Source organism: Strongylocentrotus purpuratus, unplaced genomic scaffold (assembly GCF_000002235.5).
Source record: "Strongylocentrotus purpuratus isolate Spur 01 unplaced genomic scaffold, Spur_5.0 spur5_scaffold_15, whole genome shotgun sequence".
Taxonomy (NCBI): domain Eukaryota; kingdom Metazoa; phylum Echinodermata; class Echinoidea; order Camarodonta; family Strongylocentrotidae; genus Strongylocentrotus; species Strongylocentrotus purpuratus.
This window is the reverse complement of record NW_022145600.1, coordinates 23,380,790-23,397,964: the sequence shown is the minus strand read 5'-3', so window position 1 is coordinate 23,397,964 and position 17,175 is coordinate 23,380,790. Positions and strand designations below refer to the sequence as shown.

The window sequence follows — 17,175 nt, the reverse complement described above, 5'->3', positions numbered from 1 at the left end:
TCTGATCAGAGCCAGGAGAGCATTAAAGGTAATACAAAGTTTAGGGATATTTCGAAAATTGGCTGGAAAGTGATTCTTTACAATTTTGATATACTTGGATGCCCCTGTGGATGTATTAAGGGCACTAAAAATTCAGCCCCTAAAACAATTCTGCTTTTTAGAAAAATTGAATATACTGGTAACAATTTACCGGTCTCGGTAAATGTGGATAAATTTCAAATAGCGCCTACGGCGCCTATGGTAGCTGCGACCATGAAAATCACAGAATATGTAGTTCTGATATATAATTTCCAAACAGGAATAGCAAATCGGCCGATTTTAGTCAAGAAACATTGTTTTATAAAATAAATGATATCTTGACCTTGAGAGGGAGCTATACAATAAAAAGAGTTTATTATTGACAATTTCATAACTTTAGACTCTATTTCAACTGCGACAACGATCACTGAATATTCTAGGCTCACATATGCTTCCAATATGTTCATTTGAACCAAATTCATGACCCCATACCAAAACTTTGTATTACCTTTAAACTCTGTTTTACAAGATGACACAAAATATAGATTAAAGAAAAACACAATGCATGTAGTATATCTGATATCCATACACAGATTAACACATAAATGTATTTTGCAAATAACATATTTTAAAAAAGAAACCAAAAAATGAGCAAAATGAGGAGCAAGCATGATTTTTTTAATTTGTAAAATCTTTGTTCAAAATATTTCTAAACTGCACTGTTATCTACCAGTCTAAAAAGAAAATTAAATTAATATTTTGCCCGCAACACATGAAAAAGTGCTATGAACAAAAATATAAAACTCATTCTGATTTTCACACATGTTCATGCTAACTTTTAAATCTGGATAAGAAACTACTTTTCCATCTTTCTTGTTCTTATACTGAGTTGATTAGAGCTCTCCTAGACAATATAATACGAGCAATAAGCAGAAACATACACTGCCAAATTCAGCAGGACCCTATTTCCAATCACGTCCAGGTAATGTACATGTATGTCAACCTCATCTTCTCACATCTGGGAGGCGTTTCACAAAACTTGTCATCAGTGACACATGACAGTTTGTGTTATAAGCTACCGAAATCCTTGCTTCTGATTGGTTATCAGCAGGATTGTCACTGATTTTTGTCATTTGTCATTGAAAAAAGGCTGTGTGAGACGGATCCCTGGTTTCTCTCGTGAGCCCTGCATATCAACAATCTCCTTCCGGAAAAACAAAACGGCGCATGTGTTCATTCAGTCTAAGCTCCAAGCACCATTGAATTCATGCAATGTTCATGGCTTCAAATAAAATTCAAGCAAAAGTTTTGTTTTCCCCATGCACAACTTCGCAATCAAAGAAACCACCACCATGCATCCATTAAAAACACTCTTCTGTGAAGAAATCAAAAAGACTGATTGTTCTTTTCTAGTTTGTTTCACAGTGCGGTTCATGCAAGGGCAATCAGTAATTGGTGAAAAAAGCAAAATCAGTCAGGATATGCCAAAGAGCACGGAGAGTCTTGATGCTTGAGATGGTCCAGTCACACCGCCAAATTAAGCAATAAATATTTTTTTTTTAATCTGAGACATTCCAGGTATTGCATTTCCTCATCTTCGGTTTGTTATCTAACTGTTGCTGGTCTGGTCAGTGTAATTGCAGAATGAGCATTAATGCATGGATTGGAAGTGCAAAGTGAATTTGAGATGAATCATGCTGTTCATACTGTCCTACGAATCATCTTCTTTTTTTTCATCAGGGTTTGATCTCATTAACGCTTCCATCAGCGCAAATAAAGTTGGTGCTGGTGCGATGATCATCTCTTGATTTGGCATCTGCGGCTTGTGATATTCATAAAGAGGTGCCAGGTTCTTTTCATAAATTATGATTTTTTTAAAAGCAACCTGGTGCGCTAATATTTGTGGTCAATACTTTTACAATGGTGCTACACGTCTCATGAACTCCCGGTCATCAGTGCACAGCTCTCGGTCAAGGTTGGCTGGTTTGAGGTTGTTTGTTGGACATTCATAGTATGGACACCGACACCAGAATAACAATTCAGTGTTGGTCATCGGTGTTCTGTCCGTGTTACACTGATAGAAAGTACCTTCTTTCATGCTTCTTGATTGCAGAACATTGGAAGTATGAGAAAAATTACACCAGGCCTACACATTTCACCAGATAAAGTGTTGATAATCAGCGATCCACCAGGGTTAACCTGCGACATGGGTTGGTTATTTCAGGCTTGATTAAACACTAGCACCATATTAACATACATGATAGTTTTCTATAAAGCAGTTGGTGGCGTGCTTATATTAAAGCAAATTGAGACAATTAAACTTGATTATGGTGTTAAAATAAATGATAGCACCAGAAGGATGTTCAGTGAAATAGTCCCATGATAAGCACTTGCCTGAGACATTCAGTGTTCCAAGAAGATTAAATGATATAATTCAAACAGCAAGGCATCCCAAGGCATTAAATAAAAGCACCAAAGTCATGCTGATAGTATTTGGGTGGAACATCATGGTGTTGAAATGGATTCCAAACAAGATGTGGCATGTTTGCATGACATGATTAAGAAAGCATTGGTATAACACCAGATGAAAGAGTGTTGAGGTGTCTAGTGTATCCCATTCTGGGTGCTGGATCCAGAGATGATTTGGTATTTCAGAACCATTGGGGCAGCCTATGAGAGAAACAGGGAGAAAAAAAAATGGTAGTAAAGAATTAAGGCATAACTGTTCCCTTCTTACACATTCAGTAAAAGTTTGCCTATTTCTGCAACAAACTTTTGCCTGATGTTATTCTGTTTAATAGCTTTTTTCAAAACGCAATATCACTAGCCCCTTTTTTTAATTATTTTACATAGAAATATCACAAGTATTAGATATATCCTTATTAATGAACAAATATCTCTTGTGAGATGAATAATAGTCAATGAAGTACACACATCTGGAGCTGTACTATCATACATATTTACGATAATATCATTCACCGGAATCAGAGGGACATTAAAGGGATAGTTAAAGGTAATACAAAGTTTTGGTACAGGGTCATGAATTTGGTTCAAATGAACATATTGTAAGCGTATGCGATCCTACAATATATAGTGGTCGTTGTCGCGGTTGAAATTGAGACTAAAGTGATAAAATTGTAAATAATAAACTCTTTATGTTGTATAGCTCTCTCTCAAGGTCAAGATATTAATTTAGCTATAAAACAATGTTTCTTGACTAAAATCAACCGTTTGGAAATTATACATGGCAACTACATACGCTGAGATTGTCATGGTTACAGCTACTATTGTTTGGCCGTAGGCGCTATTTGAAATTCATTAACATTTACCAGGAGCACTGGTTATTTTTGATATTCAATTTTTCTCAAAAGCAGAAGTGTTTTAGGGGCTAAATTTTCTCGTGCTTATGATACATCCACAGGGACCCCAAATATATCAAAATTGTAAAGAATCACTATCCAGCCACTTTTCAAAATTTCCCGAAATTTGTATTACCTTTAAAGGTAATGCAAAGTTTTAGGAAATTGCTGTTTAACATTATCTTTTTAATGCATGAAGTCACTTCCTTCGTTTAATCATTATTGAACTATAATATACATCCCTCTACATTTTATAACCTTATTGTATTTGTTCTTTTATTTTACTGTAAATATGACACTACTAGTCTCCAGACTTTTGCCATGTTCTTTTAAAAAAACAATTAAACCGAAATTGAAATGAATTGAATTGAATTGGAATCTTTCAGAAATGAGAATAAAACTTGCCTTTCCTTTCCAGTGTGATACCCATATGTACTTCATAGGCTCTTCCTCATATAGTTCTTCATCTTCACAATACAGCAAAACCTGAATAGGATAAAAATGACATCACATTTAGCTAGAAACCTTTCTGGGCCACCATGTTTACTCTTTTTAGACTTAAAGTCTTAAAGGTAAAGACCAGTTATGGTCATGCGATTGCATTGTGAAAGAAACGTTGTGGAATCGATCAGAAACGGTTGATCATCTAGCATCTAGCATCTGCAAGGTTCTGGAATCATCAAAATGATAAGAAATTTGGCCCATTCTTCGTAAAGTTACAAGCAATATACACAGAAAGATGTATATGGGACTACCCTATATCTCTCACAGACCATGAGAGAAACAAATTTACCAAATATATAAATTAGTAGGCGGTTTCCCGGCAAATTTTTTATCATCATGTATTAGTCAAAACATATTCTTTCACATGATTGGTAATGAGAGCTTCCATTTCATTTTTTGAAATTGGGGCGTTTCCAATACTGGTCTTTACCTTTAAAGATTATAATAATAATAATAATAATATCTCACATTTATAATGCGCCTAATTTGTTTCTAGGCGCAGCACATATTATTACCCGGTGATTGGATTCAGGCTTACCCGCAAACACAATAAATGCACATTTTCCACTCCCTGGGGAGCTTTCCAGCCAGTCGCCAATTTACAAGCGCCACTTGCTAATCCAACAACATTAACTTTTGCATCCTACCGGGTACCCATTTAACAACTGGGTGGAGAGTGGCAAATGCAGATCAATGTCTTGCCAAAGGACACTAGTGCTGCGGTAGGATTTGAACCGCGGACCTTGTAATCCACAGTCCTGTGACACATCTACTCGACCACGACACCTCTACAATTCTAAACATATGTATTTTTTTGTTTGTTTAGATATTATGTTTATAATTGCAGATTCAAAGGGGATCTCCCTTAACTTGGAGTCCAACAAAGATTTAGAGTATAGAATAGCCAAGAATAAGGGTAGACTTGCTCTTCACTTTGGAAAGTGGTGAATAGACTTTAACTGATGTTCAGAAGATGTATTAACAATTGAAAGACATGTTCTTACAGCATTTTTATTGTGTTTGTTTACATATTCATTTTTCCATTGCCATCTGCATTTAATATCTTTGTTTATATCTTGTTCATTAAATGGCTGTAACATCCGATCAGTCAGTCATGATAACAAAAGGCCTGTCCTCATCAGCTCGAGATTGCCATAGCCCTGCTATTTTTGATTCGGGAAATAATCCCAAAGTTACAAATCGCGTCCTCATCAGCTCGACACTCGAAACTCAAGTTCGAGAAATTAGCTTGAGATATTTTGCTCAGCGTTCACGCATAGTGCGAGTCTTCGGGCTGGCGAAGACAACCTGAAAATAGCGGGATATTTTGCAAACTAGCCCAAGATATCTTTGGATGATTAGCCTAACCAAATATCCCGCTAATCGCAACTTCGGGCTGATGAAGACGCAAAGTAACTGGATAATTTGCGATCGGGATAGTTCAAATAGCAGGATATTTGGCAATCTCGAGCTGATGAAGACAGGCCTAATGATGCTGATAGGCCTAATGATGCTAATGTTGATGACAACAAAGATCAAGAATACCTCAGAATCTTTGGAGACATCAAGCTTCTTCAACAGTAGTTTCTGTAAATGATAGACACATGTCCTGACGGAACATCGGATGTACTTCTTATCTAGCTGTGTGATGCCGGCATCTTCCTCAGCTCGACTGGGTCCATTTCTAAAATAAGAGAAGAATAAATGGAAGGTTAATTAACATGGTTGTAGAAGTGAGGGGATTAATGTTGTAATAATGAATCCTGACTAAATGGGTACATTCTCTTTCTCTCTCTCTCTCTTCTCTATCTTTCTTTCCTTCCCCTTTTTTTTCCTTCATTTCTTATCTTTTCATACTTTATAAGTTGCTTGTCAGACAATTTAGAGTGAAAAGATACACACACAATACACGTCAATATCCCAAGTGAGAAAGTCTCTCCAAGGTGCCTGGCAACACCCTTCCTCACTCTTCATCTCCCCCATCCCCCCTCACCATTCTTGCCCCTAACTTGCCCTAGATAAAAGGCTTGTTTAGGCATTTAAATAACACCACATGAATCTGGATTCATAAAGCACTTAATATGAAATAACATCTACAAGTACATTACAGAAAAAGGGCAGTTTTTTTTTATTCATCATACAAATATTTCTTTATTTCTTTAATGTTTACTTCTCAATTTACATCAACTGTACTACTGAATGTGCTGAATTTCTTTCTTTTGCAAGAAATTCAGCTGATATACCTTTTCTTTGAAATCAAAATCTACTATTAAATATCAAATGCGCTGAGTTTCTATTATATCTGGTTAATTGCCAATTACTCCTTCCAACCATGATGTATCATTTTTTGTAAATGCCAAAAGTCTTTTAATCCATGGGCATCTTCTTACCGGAGATAAATACCAAGGGCTGTTTCATGTCAGGCTTAAAAAAAAAGATGTTGTAATGCTCTTTAGGTGCCAAAACATGGGTCAGAAATCTTTTTTCTTTTTAATTTTTTTTTCTTTTTTTTCCCTCCCTCTTTGGGCTTATATTTCTCAGTTTTGAATGCTTAATATTTTTAATCTACTCACCCAAGGTATTCAAGGCACAATGAGACTTGTTCATCGTTCTTGTAGAAGTGACCTCCTGTCGGGTCAAGCTTGCCACTGAAAGACTTCTGCTGGACTTTACTTTGGACTTTGTCTAAACCTCGTGATTTGTAAAACTCCATCTTTCTCTGCTCTTCCTCTGTAATAAAAGCATATTGTGATTTAAAGGTCACATACAGTTTTGGTGATCACACCCAGCCTGTTGCTTGAATTATTTTGTGGTGAACCTCATGTGCAGGCTCTGTTTAGAACCAGTAACCTGAACGACAAGCAAGTATGACGTTAGCACGTTAGTACTCTATAGGCAATCTATAGCCTCTGTTTTATAAATTTTTTTGTCAATAACAAGTTACAATAACTGTTATAAGCTACTGAAATCATGGCATTTGATTGGCAGAGAGCAAATTTGTCACAGAAATTTGGCATTTGTTATTGATAACATGTTTTACGAAACAGGTCCCTGTACTTGAAGACCACCCACTTTATTTAAAATGGCTGCTTTTCTCGTCTCCCCAGGGCAGTCTCTCCATACACATTTCTCGGTATTTGCGCTGGACATACTCACTCTCAAAAAGCTTTGGGACTAATTTCAGAACGACATCCTGCATGGTCCGATCCGGCCGGAGGTTCAGCACAGGTTGGGTTTCATGGACTTTCTGATTGCACATGGGACAGATCTTGGAGGTTTGAAGATACTTCACGATGCAGCTCTTACAAACTAAGGGAGAAGAGAAAAGGCAATGGACATTGACAGGACATCTTCAAAGGGTGACCCGTCCCTCGGATAGGACGTTAAATGGAGGCCCAGTGTAGAGAAGAGTCACTACCTTTCCAGTATAGTACGTCAATACTCTGTAAAGAGGGATGTACTCAAACGGACGAAGAAGAAGATTCAATATTTGTTCTGGTAATATTTGCTCCAGGCTTTATTTTGTCAAAGATACTGGGTTAGGGTTGGGATTGGGTTTTATGTTAGGTTCGGGGTCAAGGTTGACATTGAGTGAAGTGTTTGATGCATGGATGGAGTTTGGTTACAGAAGGAAAGCGACCGCGGAACATTTGTTTCAGAAACCATCAAAGATTTATGTCAGAGATTGTGTCTAGGATCGAGTGTAAACCCCATTTCATGAAGAAGCTCTTACAAAATAACAAATGATTTACAGTCCATCAGGTATAGAATTTATTATTCATATTTGGCTTGGGGGTGGAACACAGATTTGAGCCATGCCCGCCTAACGGTCAATAGTCTTTTAAAAAATGCCCGCCTACCGGTCAATAGTTTTTAAAGAGATGCCCGTTGCCCCAGGTAACAGGCAGCATAAATACATTTTGCTGAGATCCCCATTTGTTTACGTGTAAAAAAAGTTTCTCTGTGTGGATTTCATACAATGCTTTTTGTCTGCGAATTCCGAATGATCATAACATTCAGGCAACTTTCCAGCGAAGATTTACAGACAGTGCCTCAGTTTTTCTGTGATATTTTAACCAGTCTTTACTAAAGAAAAGGATAAGGTAAAAATTCTTTGTAGATATGTTTGTGAATTCGGTATATAAAAGATATATCGACTGCTTTAATATTCGATGCAAAGCTGTTTCTATACTGGCTCTCGGGGACGGTACCCTTGAGCCTATAGAAACAGCAATACCTCTCATAGCAGTCAATATATCTATAACAACAATTACTAGTGTTAGATGATCAAACCACTGGACTACAAAACCTCTGCTATGCTTTGAAATTGCCAATACTCACAGGTATGTAAACACTCTGTAACAGTCGTAGCATCAATATAGTAGCCAGCACACAGGATACACACGATGTGCTGATTCAGTTCTCGGATTTTCAATTTGATGTCCTGCATACACAGAAATTAAGCAGAGGGAAAATAATCAACAGTTTAATAGTAAATGTTTGTATACAGAGTCAATTCCTTTGAAAGCAAATTGATAAATGTACATAATAAAAATCAAAATCAATTTTGAAGTTGTGCTTTATTTTCTAATGAGTTTAATGGATCAAGTTCTGGTGTGCTTGAAAGAAAATGTTCAGCTTTGTTCATAGATTAATAAGCTTCTAAAATTGAAATGAATTGGGAGATTCGAGGATGATGGGTATATAGAAATATTTTGATCTCTTACATGTATATCGCTCACTTCTCCGTTCATCCTGATTTGTCTGCTGACCTCCGACCTTCTTTACCCCATTGGATGAAGACATATAGGTCACGTTGGTCTTAGTGCCATCATGAATCTGCAGTTCATTGGGGATAACAGGCAGAAAGAAGATAAACTTCCAACAATGATCACAATCAGCGTGTATCTACAGGACTTCAAATAGCGTTAAGCTTCAGACTTCTCACAGATCATTCCTCTTTTGAGAGATCTGCGTCGGCTAGCAGTTTGCCAAAAAATATAATTCAAGATTCTGTTGATTGTCCATTAATGTATATAAAGTGATATTGGATCAACCCTCTAGGTATATTGAAGAACTGTTACAACTCAATTACTCTAAGATACTCTATTATTGCAAACCCCATCAAATAAAACATTGAAATCCATTAAAATAACATTGGGAGACCGAGCATTTGCATGCACAAAACTCTGTCTGCATGTTATAAATTATAGATTATGATGCTAATGCTAAACGCTAACGGAATAATGTACCAGTCTCCAGATTTTCCAGGGATGTTATTTCCTTCCTGAAAAAACATAGCAGTTTCTTATAATTTGTTTTCATGAAAACATTGTATTCTTTCCTCTTCATCTTTTATTTCTCTTATCTAATAGGATCTAAGTAATATCCCTCTTCCTCTTTCCCTTCCATTTTCATTCATCTCCCTCTCTTTTCTCTTTCTTTCTTGGGGTTGGCTTCTTTTTTATTTCATTCTTTCCTTTTCTCTCCTCCCCCCCCCCCCCCCTATTTCTTTCCCCCTTTCCTTTCTTCCTCTTCCTTTCTCTCCTTCCCTTTCTCTCCTTCCCTTTTTTTGCCATCAGCAGTAGGGGCGCTGGTCCAAGAATAAGGATCGTCCGCAATAATGAGGATTGTCTGGATTTTCGCTGACGTTTTTGATTTCCAATCCGTGCGTTGGTAATGCGAAAAACGGATTCCACAATGATTTTCTTGAGCTTGATCATTGTGCATTTCACATCGACTTTGAAACTTTGTACATTTACTTCCACGGTACGAGTGATAAAAATCCTTGGGAAGACGGACAACTCATAAAAGCAGACGGTGAACTGGGGGTATCTTATTACGTGTAATCCGTTTTACGCATCGCCATGCCAGCCTCCGGATCGCGCGATCGCAAACGGGAACCCGAAACCCGTAGAGCGCCGAAGAAAAAAAACTTATCATCAATTAAAGCACGTGGGACTGTAAACAAAAAATTGCTTGACTAAATAGCTTAAAAATCACAGTTAACATGACGAAAATAATATATATTTAAACAATTATCAGTTAGAGATATAGATGAATTTAAATAGATAATTTTCAATATGAAGTAACTCACAAAAAACCATTGACTTGTCACCTTTAATTGTTAAAATTCATAGAGAAATCATGATTTACTTCGTGGCTCTAGCGTCAGAAACTTAGTAGTCTTGTACTTATCGTTCTAACTTAGTTTTTGTGTATGCAGGAAAAACCAAAAATTGATTTTCGTGTAGGTGGCCTACTCGATAAATCATTTAGTCCTATTCATGGAAATAAAATCTGAATATTACTAACACATCATGAAATAAATCTACTTGATTTTTTGTCAGGTTTTATTTTGTTTTTACACATTGATCTGAAGTAATGTGACCCAAAAAGCTGACCCTACCCCTTCCCCAAGGAAACGAAATACCGATCGGTACTCTTACCCCCCCCCCCCCCCCCGCTTATTCCGCGGCTGGTTGAGTCGTTGCGAAATTTTTGAGACCCAAAAAAAAAAATGTCCTCTTACCCCCCGGCCCCCCGCCCCCGCCCCCACAACCACAACGCAAAAGCGATGTGCCCGAATAAATAAATGTATTAAAATATTTTCTTTTTAACGATGACCCTTTTGTTGCTCAGTCATCCGTGACAAAATAAAATAAGACTAGCTAGGGTATCACTAGGGTATTCATGAAATGAATCTGGGCTAACTCTGATAGCAAAAACTGTCAATTTTTGTTATTTTACCCTAACCCTAACTCTAACCCAGGGGCGGATCCAGCCGGCTGCAGGGGAAGGGGCCAAAGAGGGGGCCCAATTTATGAGAAAATATTTAGCGGCGAAACAGCCAGCCGGTGAATAAACGGGGGGGGGGGGGGGGGGGGGAGGGGGAGGGGGGATTTTTTTTTTGCTTCCGAAATTTGAAAATATTTGCTCAGGGGGGGGGGGGGGGGGGGGGGGGGGGGGGTAGTGAGCAAAAATATGTATATATATATATATATATATATATATATTTTTTTTTTTTTTTTGGCTCTCGAAAATTAGAAAAAATCGCACCCCCCCCCCCCCCCCCCACCATCTCAAAAAAAAAGGAAAATAAACTTGTTTTTGCACGTTTTTTACGAGGGGAGGGGGACAGGGCCCCCGGGCCTGCCCCCTTGTTCCGCCACTGCCCTAACCCTTAGCCTTACCCTAACCCTAAACCTGCAAAAACTGACCGTTTTTGCAGCTGGGCCGACTCCTTTGAAATTTATTTCAAGGTCACGTTGATTATTTGGTTGAACTGTTTTACACGTTTGCAGGGATCTTTGACAAGAATAAAATCTAATGCATTCGAAAAAGACTAGGTAAAGTCAACCATATTTTGTAAACAAAACATCCCTTTTGCGCGTCAGATCAGCTGAGCTTGCAGTTCAACTTTCATTAGATCTGTAACCATCGGAACATTCGAACATCGTCTTCGCGATGCGACAAAAATCACCAAATTCCTGAAGTGTGAGAGGGAAAGAGCAGTCCACTTTCAAGTTTAAGATTGTTGAACTCGGTAAGATTCGCGCGTACTGATTCTGATTCTTCTTTATTTTATTGACTAGACCTCCACTAAGCCAAGATCTAAGTTGGGGTGGGGATTCTTGAATGAAACTGATATTTGTCATGAAGTCATGATCATGATCAATCAGCTGATCATGATGTCAAACTCAAAGGCCCGAATTCACAAAGCAATTTGAGCTCAGACAAAGGTTTGAGCTCAAACCTCCTTTTGTTTCGCCAAACCTCCTTTTGTTCTTTAAAAACCAAGTTTGTAAAAAACGTGTAAAACACGTCATATGACGTACGAAAACCATGGTTTGTCGACAAACCTTCTTTGTGAATTTGGGCCAAAGGAGCCAAAGTAGTCTCAGGACTAGTCATATTACTTACTTGGTATACTTGGGTGTAGAGACTGGAAGCTTCGCTTATTTGTCCCTTTTTACTGTTGCATCCCGTCTCAAGTATGGTTTAAACTTAATTGGATTGTTTCTCCAAGTCATGTCCTCGTCGATATCAGACTCAGAGACTGGTTTATTTTCAGCTTAGCTCAGAAGAGGTCATGTTGCATGTTGGGCCTGGGGTCTAGTCTTAGTGAGTAGTCTTGATCTTCATATCATAATTATAAATCCTGCAATGACCAGATGATACTATTACTGATTGCGTCCTAGTATTTTACTCATACTTGATACTACCCACACGTTGTGCACTGTATCCGGACTTAGTATTTGGTTGTTTGGTCCCCGGGGGGGCGGGGGGGGGGGGGGATACTCAGATTTGGTTTGGACAGGGGTCTGCCGCTAAAGCCTCGTAACCCCTACCCATTATTCAGGGTCTTTTGGGGTCATTTTTCTCCAAAAAAAACATTTTTCACACTTTTCAGGGTTTTTGGGGGGAGGGGATGTTTTGCAAATTTTTGAAATTTTGATAAATGGATCTATTTCTAATGGTATTTTTGTTATAAGTGGGACCCATGTTTAGGGATTTTTTGTAAAAAAGTGACCCATTAGAGCGGCACCCCCGTATATCTTAATATGTGAGTACCCCCCCCCCCCCCCCTCCCCCCGGGGGTTGGTCCTCCAAAATACAGTTTTAACTAGAGGTGCGGATGGGGTGGAGTAATTCGTAGATGGGGGGCACAGTTGATTTAAACCAGCAATATAAAGAAAATTACACACAATATTTGCTAATTCTTTAAGACTTGTTAGACAAAGTCATATAACTATATTAAAAAGGACAAGTATTTGTGATAATACTGCACATGATAAATAACCAGATTAGAAACCTTGTGGTTTTTGTAGGAGGGTTGAATACAACTGCCATCATATATTTTTAATTTGTTAAACAACTAAATATTCCAGAATAAAATTGGATGTTGCATTTTAATTAAGGAGAGAGACACATGAAGTTTCTTCTTCATTCGATATGTAATTATTCTTCTGTGTTTGAAAATACATTCCTAGGGATTCCCTGAATTCTACTGGCAAAGACCGCAGAGTTACAATGACAAATGGCTCGTATAACAACCAGCAAGAAATAAATTATTGTCCTTAAAAACGTAACATGTCAAGGAATTAAAATATCTCTCTTAGAGCAAGGAGATGTCAGTTAGAGGGAGGAGATCATTTCTCAGGAGGACAACCCATGTTATATATATATATATATATATATATATATTTCCCTCTCTCTCTCTCTCTCTCTCTCTCATTCTCTCTCTCTCTCTGAAAAATTGACAAAATGACAAGAAATTCATAGGGCAAGTCTGAAGCCTGCATAAAATTCTAGTGCTACATGTATTTGGGTAGCTCAGAAGCATGAGGGTACATTTTTGTCCACATTTATGTTAAAATCTATATCACAGGATCATTATTTGGTGTCGATCCATAAAGTTTAAGCATGTAGCCTAGCCAGACTCGCCAGACATGCATGAGCAATGTGTTTATTATTTTATCAAGCATGCAATATTATGTACACACTACCAGCATAATTCATGGCTTTAGAAGTGACTTTATTTAACCCTGGATCCGGTATTTTGTCATTGAATAAGAGCATGCATGCCTTCAGTCCATGCCATCTGTCCATCTGTTACTTGAAAAAAGGTTACCAGTAATTGGTATCGATGCCTTCGTAGCAGTGCATGCACAAGCAGTTCTAGAAGAATATATATTATATATGCGGTACATGTTTTTTTCATTTTTTTTGGGGGGGGGGGAGGCCTGGGGTTCTTGCATTCATTTTGTAAATACAGATGCCTCGAAAAAAAGAAGAAAAAAAATTATTTGCTTATTTATTTCTTATTTTTGGAGGAGGAGGAGGGTCTTAAAAATTGCCCCTAGCCCCCTCTAGAATTGCTACCTCGGTGCATGGATCAAACAAAAAGCAAAACAAAGCAACAACAACAAAAAATCAAAATCAATAGCTCTGAAATGCACATATAGTTGTACCGGTAATGTACATGTACTTACATACCGGGTACTCCTCACCAGTGATATCTGTTTGTTACTAGCTGGCCTTTTGAATGACATGATTTGAAGCGTATTATATACCTCACTTAAGAAATCCAGCCATCTGATTGGTCGAAATTGCAGTCATGGTTTTAGCCATTCCGGTAAATAAACGAAAAATGCCAAACCCCTGTAATAGTTCTAGAGTAAAATCCCGGCAAAATTCCAATTACCATGGTTACCGGGAAAATAGTTCAGTCTTGAGCGAGAGCGGATACCATACATTGTGTGTGGACGTGGATCAAAGTCCCCCAGCCCCCCACGCAGACGCAATAAAGCTAGCTGTGTAGAGGAATGATGAGAGGGGACTCGGATCACGATAATATGCCCTTATATTTCCAAACAAGGCAAAAATGGCAGAAAAAAACTCTATCTAGATTTCAACTTCTTGATGATGATCAATTGCAAGACATGATTAATTCCGCTGACAGCAAGAACACCAAAAGGGTACGTGAAATTCTCCATAAAAATATTGAGATTATTTAGTTCTAGATCTAGACTGCATATTTATGCGTGCAATCTAAATGGGAAGGATTTTAGTACACAAACTCGAGTGGTGCGCGATCAGACACCCTAGACTAAGGGTGCGTTTAAGCTCAATTTTTGAAGGCAGAATGAGCGATTTGAAACGCACATCGTAAACGCTCATCATAATCACAGTTCCAGGGTGTACTGTTTATGCTCACTTCTCTGGCTCCTCCAGGCAATTCTCCCTGGGTGGCCTTAATTGGCCTTGCAGCTGGATTCGCAAACCTGCACTGTGCATGCTACGTAGACCCACTACGTTGACCCCATTTAAACGCACCTTTTTGTGAGGTTACGATCGGTGATCGTGATCGCCGTTTTTCGGTGATTCTACAAAAGTGAGAAAGGACGCAACCGTGTTTTGAACTAAACGCGTAACAGATGCCTGATTCTGGCCAGAAAAAGTTGAGCATAAACATACCCTAGGTCTCGATAGCGTAGGCCTAAACAAACTTGATTACCATGATTGATAAGTCACACATGTATTCTATGACCCTTTTCGGTACATAAAAGTATTAATGACTGCTTTAATTTTCGAGACATAGTTGTTTTTATACGAGGTTACAATCAAGATACAATAGCTCGATTGTAACCTCCCCTTGAGCATATAAAAAGAACTATGTCTCTCAATCATCATGACAAGAAGTGAACATTTAACCTTGAATATTGATGCATAACTGAATTATATATCTATGGTTAGTAGGCCAGGTCAAGTAGATAAAATCCCTACACTCAGACTGAGATTAAAAGGCTTCACTTAATCTTCAATTTAATATAGTTTCAACAAAGTCTGGATCGCTACACATATAATTACAGAGGCATGTATAAGGAAAAGGTGTTGTGATCTATTGAGGTGTTGTCGTCTATTGGATAGGTCTGTGGGCCGTTATTACATTCAATACTTAAGTTTGAAATATGAGTATTTTACTTAGTTTTCGGCTTACCGTATTTGCCGTCGATAAGGCCGCACCGCCACATAGGCCGCACCCCAACTTTGACATTTCAAAGAGGGACAAAAAAAAAGGACAAAAAAAAAAACGGACAAAACCAAAATAATTTTTACAAACTGATACCAAATTTATCTTTACTGGAAGTTTAGCTAAAAAAGTGATCGCAGGCAGATTTGGTGTCCGATATATACCCCTACCACAATGTACGGTGTAATGCGAAACTGCATGAAATGGAAAACAAAATGGCGACTTCGGATGGATGTTCGCGTCAGCTCCGTTAAACGGTCCCTTCTTTTACTTTTGCAATGCATTGGCACGAACTTAGATCAAGATCTATCGGCAAATGTTGTGTTAGGACGTTTTTTTTTTGTCTTCATGTCAACAATGCAAGATAAAATTGTCGGTAAGATGTGTAGAAATGTCCTGTACCATAGTAGTATAGTTATTTTACCGTGAGTAGTCCCATATGTGCAAATTCGTGCTGGTTTTGACTTTCGTTTTTTTTTTTTTTTTACTCTTTCGCCGTAAAGGCCGCACCCCGACTTTTTGATATTTTCTCTTCCAAAAATTCTGCAGCCTTTTCACCGGCAAATACGGTAAATAAAATACTTAGCCAATTTTGGTATTCAGTTAAAACTTTTGGCAAGTATTTTAAGGTAGATTTAAGACAGCTCCCTACCAGATCATAACCTGTGCACAATTATGTCAGCGCGCATTTATTGTGATGCATTAATTGCGCATTACTTTTGATTGACCGTGTGATGTCACAATGCTGATCAGTAAGTATTTTGCCATAAAGTTGGCTTGCAAAAGTAAGTTGCTTAGATGTGATCTGAATACAACTTTAAACGTTTTAAATGAAATTGGCTTACAAAGAACAAGAAAGGCCATCTTTTTTTTCATTCCAAATTTGAACAGGTTAGAAAGATTCCTATTTTGCTCACATTTTTAAGGGGGTGTCACACCTACTGAACCCCCCCCCCCTCTAGTAACGCCCCTGATGTGACTTCAGCATGTATACATGTATAATCATGTTTCCATGAACCTTGTCGTAGTTGTCTTTATGTTCATGCAGGCCAATAGCCTTGTGATATTAAAATAATCTTGATTTATGATGACAAAAAAAATATGCACCATGCCTACCAAACAGATGAAATTCAAATGAACAAGGTCATTTTGAGATGGAGGGTGAAGGAGAGCTTGTAGTGTCTTATTTTGATGTTACCCTCCCCCCCCCCCCCCCACCCCTTTTTTTTTCTTCTCCATTTAATTGAGGGGGCGTGTGTCCCCCACGCCCCCTTTTAAGTTTAAGCTATCCCACTGATCACAGAATCAAACAAACTTGAAAATCTGTAATACATGTTGGTGAAGAATTAGCTAAGATGAGTAAGTAAGTCAAGTCGGTTCATAACTTCATATAATATTCAGTTATTGAAGGGCCATATTTAATATTTGTAGCTGTCAGACATACCTTTCAGTGAAAGTGATTTCTAACAAGTCATCTTTCACGTGGTCCAGTTACACTTTCATGAACAGGCCTACACTGCCTTCCCTGAAAAAAAAGAACTCCAATTTACTTTTATTATAATTGATGTACAAAAAACGTTGAACGAACATCTAGTCTGATAAAGCATAGAGTGGCTACAGTGTGTATCCATGACTTTCAATGTATAACATGACTATTGTGTTAGAAGTACTGAACAATTATTTTTCTAAAGTTCAATTTGTACTGTTTGTGTTTTCCTAATTGTGTCCCAGTATAGCCTTCATATGAACTAAAATATT

At 38.0% G+C, this 17,175-nt stretch overlaps 2 protein-coding genes across 2 annotated transcripts in view; one reads left to right on the top strand and one right to left on the bottom strand.

Annotated features, from left to right (window-relative positions):
* Nucleotides 1-1,569: 1,569 nt before the first annotated feature.
* Nucleotides 1,570-10,089, bottom strand: LOC587162 (polycomb group RING finger protein 1). Its single transcript, XM_003724045.3, has 8 exons — nt 9,979-10,089; nt 8,609-8,720; nt 8,223-8,325; nt 7,038-7,190; nt 6,455-6,611; nt 5,427-5,565; nt 3,783-3,863; nt 1,570-2,688 (listed from the first exon to the last, which is right to left on the bottom strand). Exons 2-8 carry the CDS (start codon nt 8,633-8,635, stop codon nt 2,623-2,625), a joined length of 726 nt encoding a protein of 241 aa, XP_003724093.1. The 5' UTR covers nt 8,636-8,720; nt 9,979-10,089; the 3' UTR covers nt 1,570-2,622.
* Nucleotides 10,090-11,244: 1,155 nt separating this feature from the next.
* The window catches only part of LOC115924096 (rho-related BTB domain-containing protein 1-like), a 77,874-nt gene continuing 71,943 nt past the window's right edge, over nt 11,245-17,175 (top strand). Inside the window, exon 1 of the mRNA XM_030985854.1 lies at nt 11,245-11,427. The gene's annotated coding sequence lies outside the window, so the exon portion shown is untranslated. The remainder of the gene's footprint in view (nt 11,428-17,175) is intronic.

Excerpts from the sequence above, each read along its gene's own strand:
- LOC587162 (XM_003724045.3), bottom strand. The coding sequence starts at position 8,635 with ATGAACGGAGAAGTGAGCGATATACAT. Across the intron at positions 8,326-8,608 it reads GAGAAGTGAGCGATATACAT|GACATCAAATTGAAAATCCG; the intron begins GTAAGAGATCAA and ends CTGTGTATGCAG. Across the intron at positions 7,191-8,222 it reads TACAGAGTGTTTACATACCT|TTTGTAAGAGCTGCATCGTG; the intron begins GTGAGTATTGGC and ends CTTCTCCCTTAG.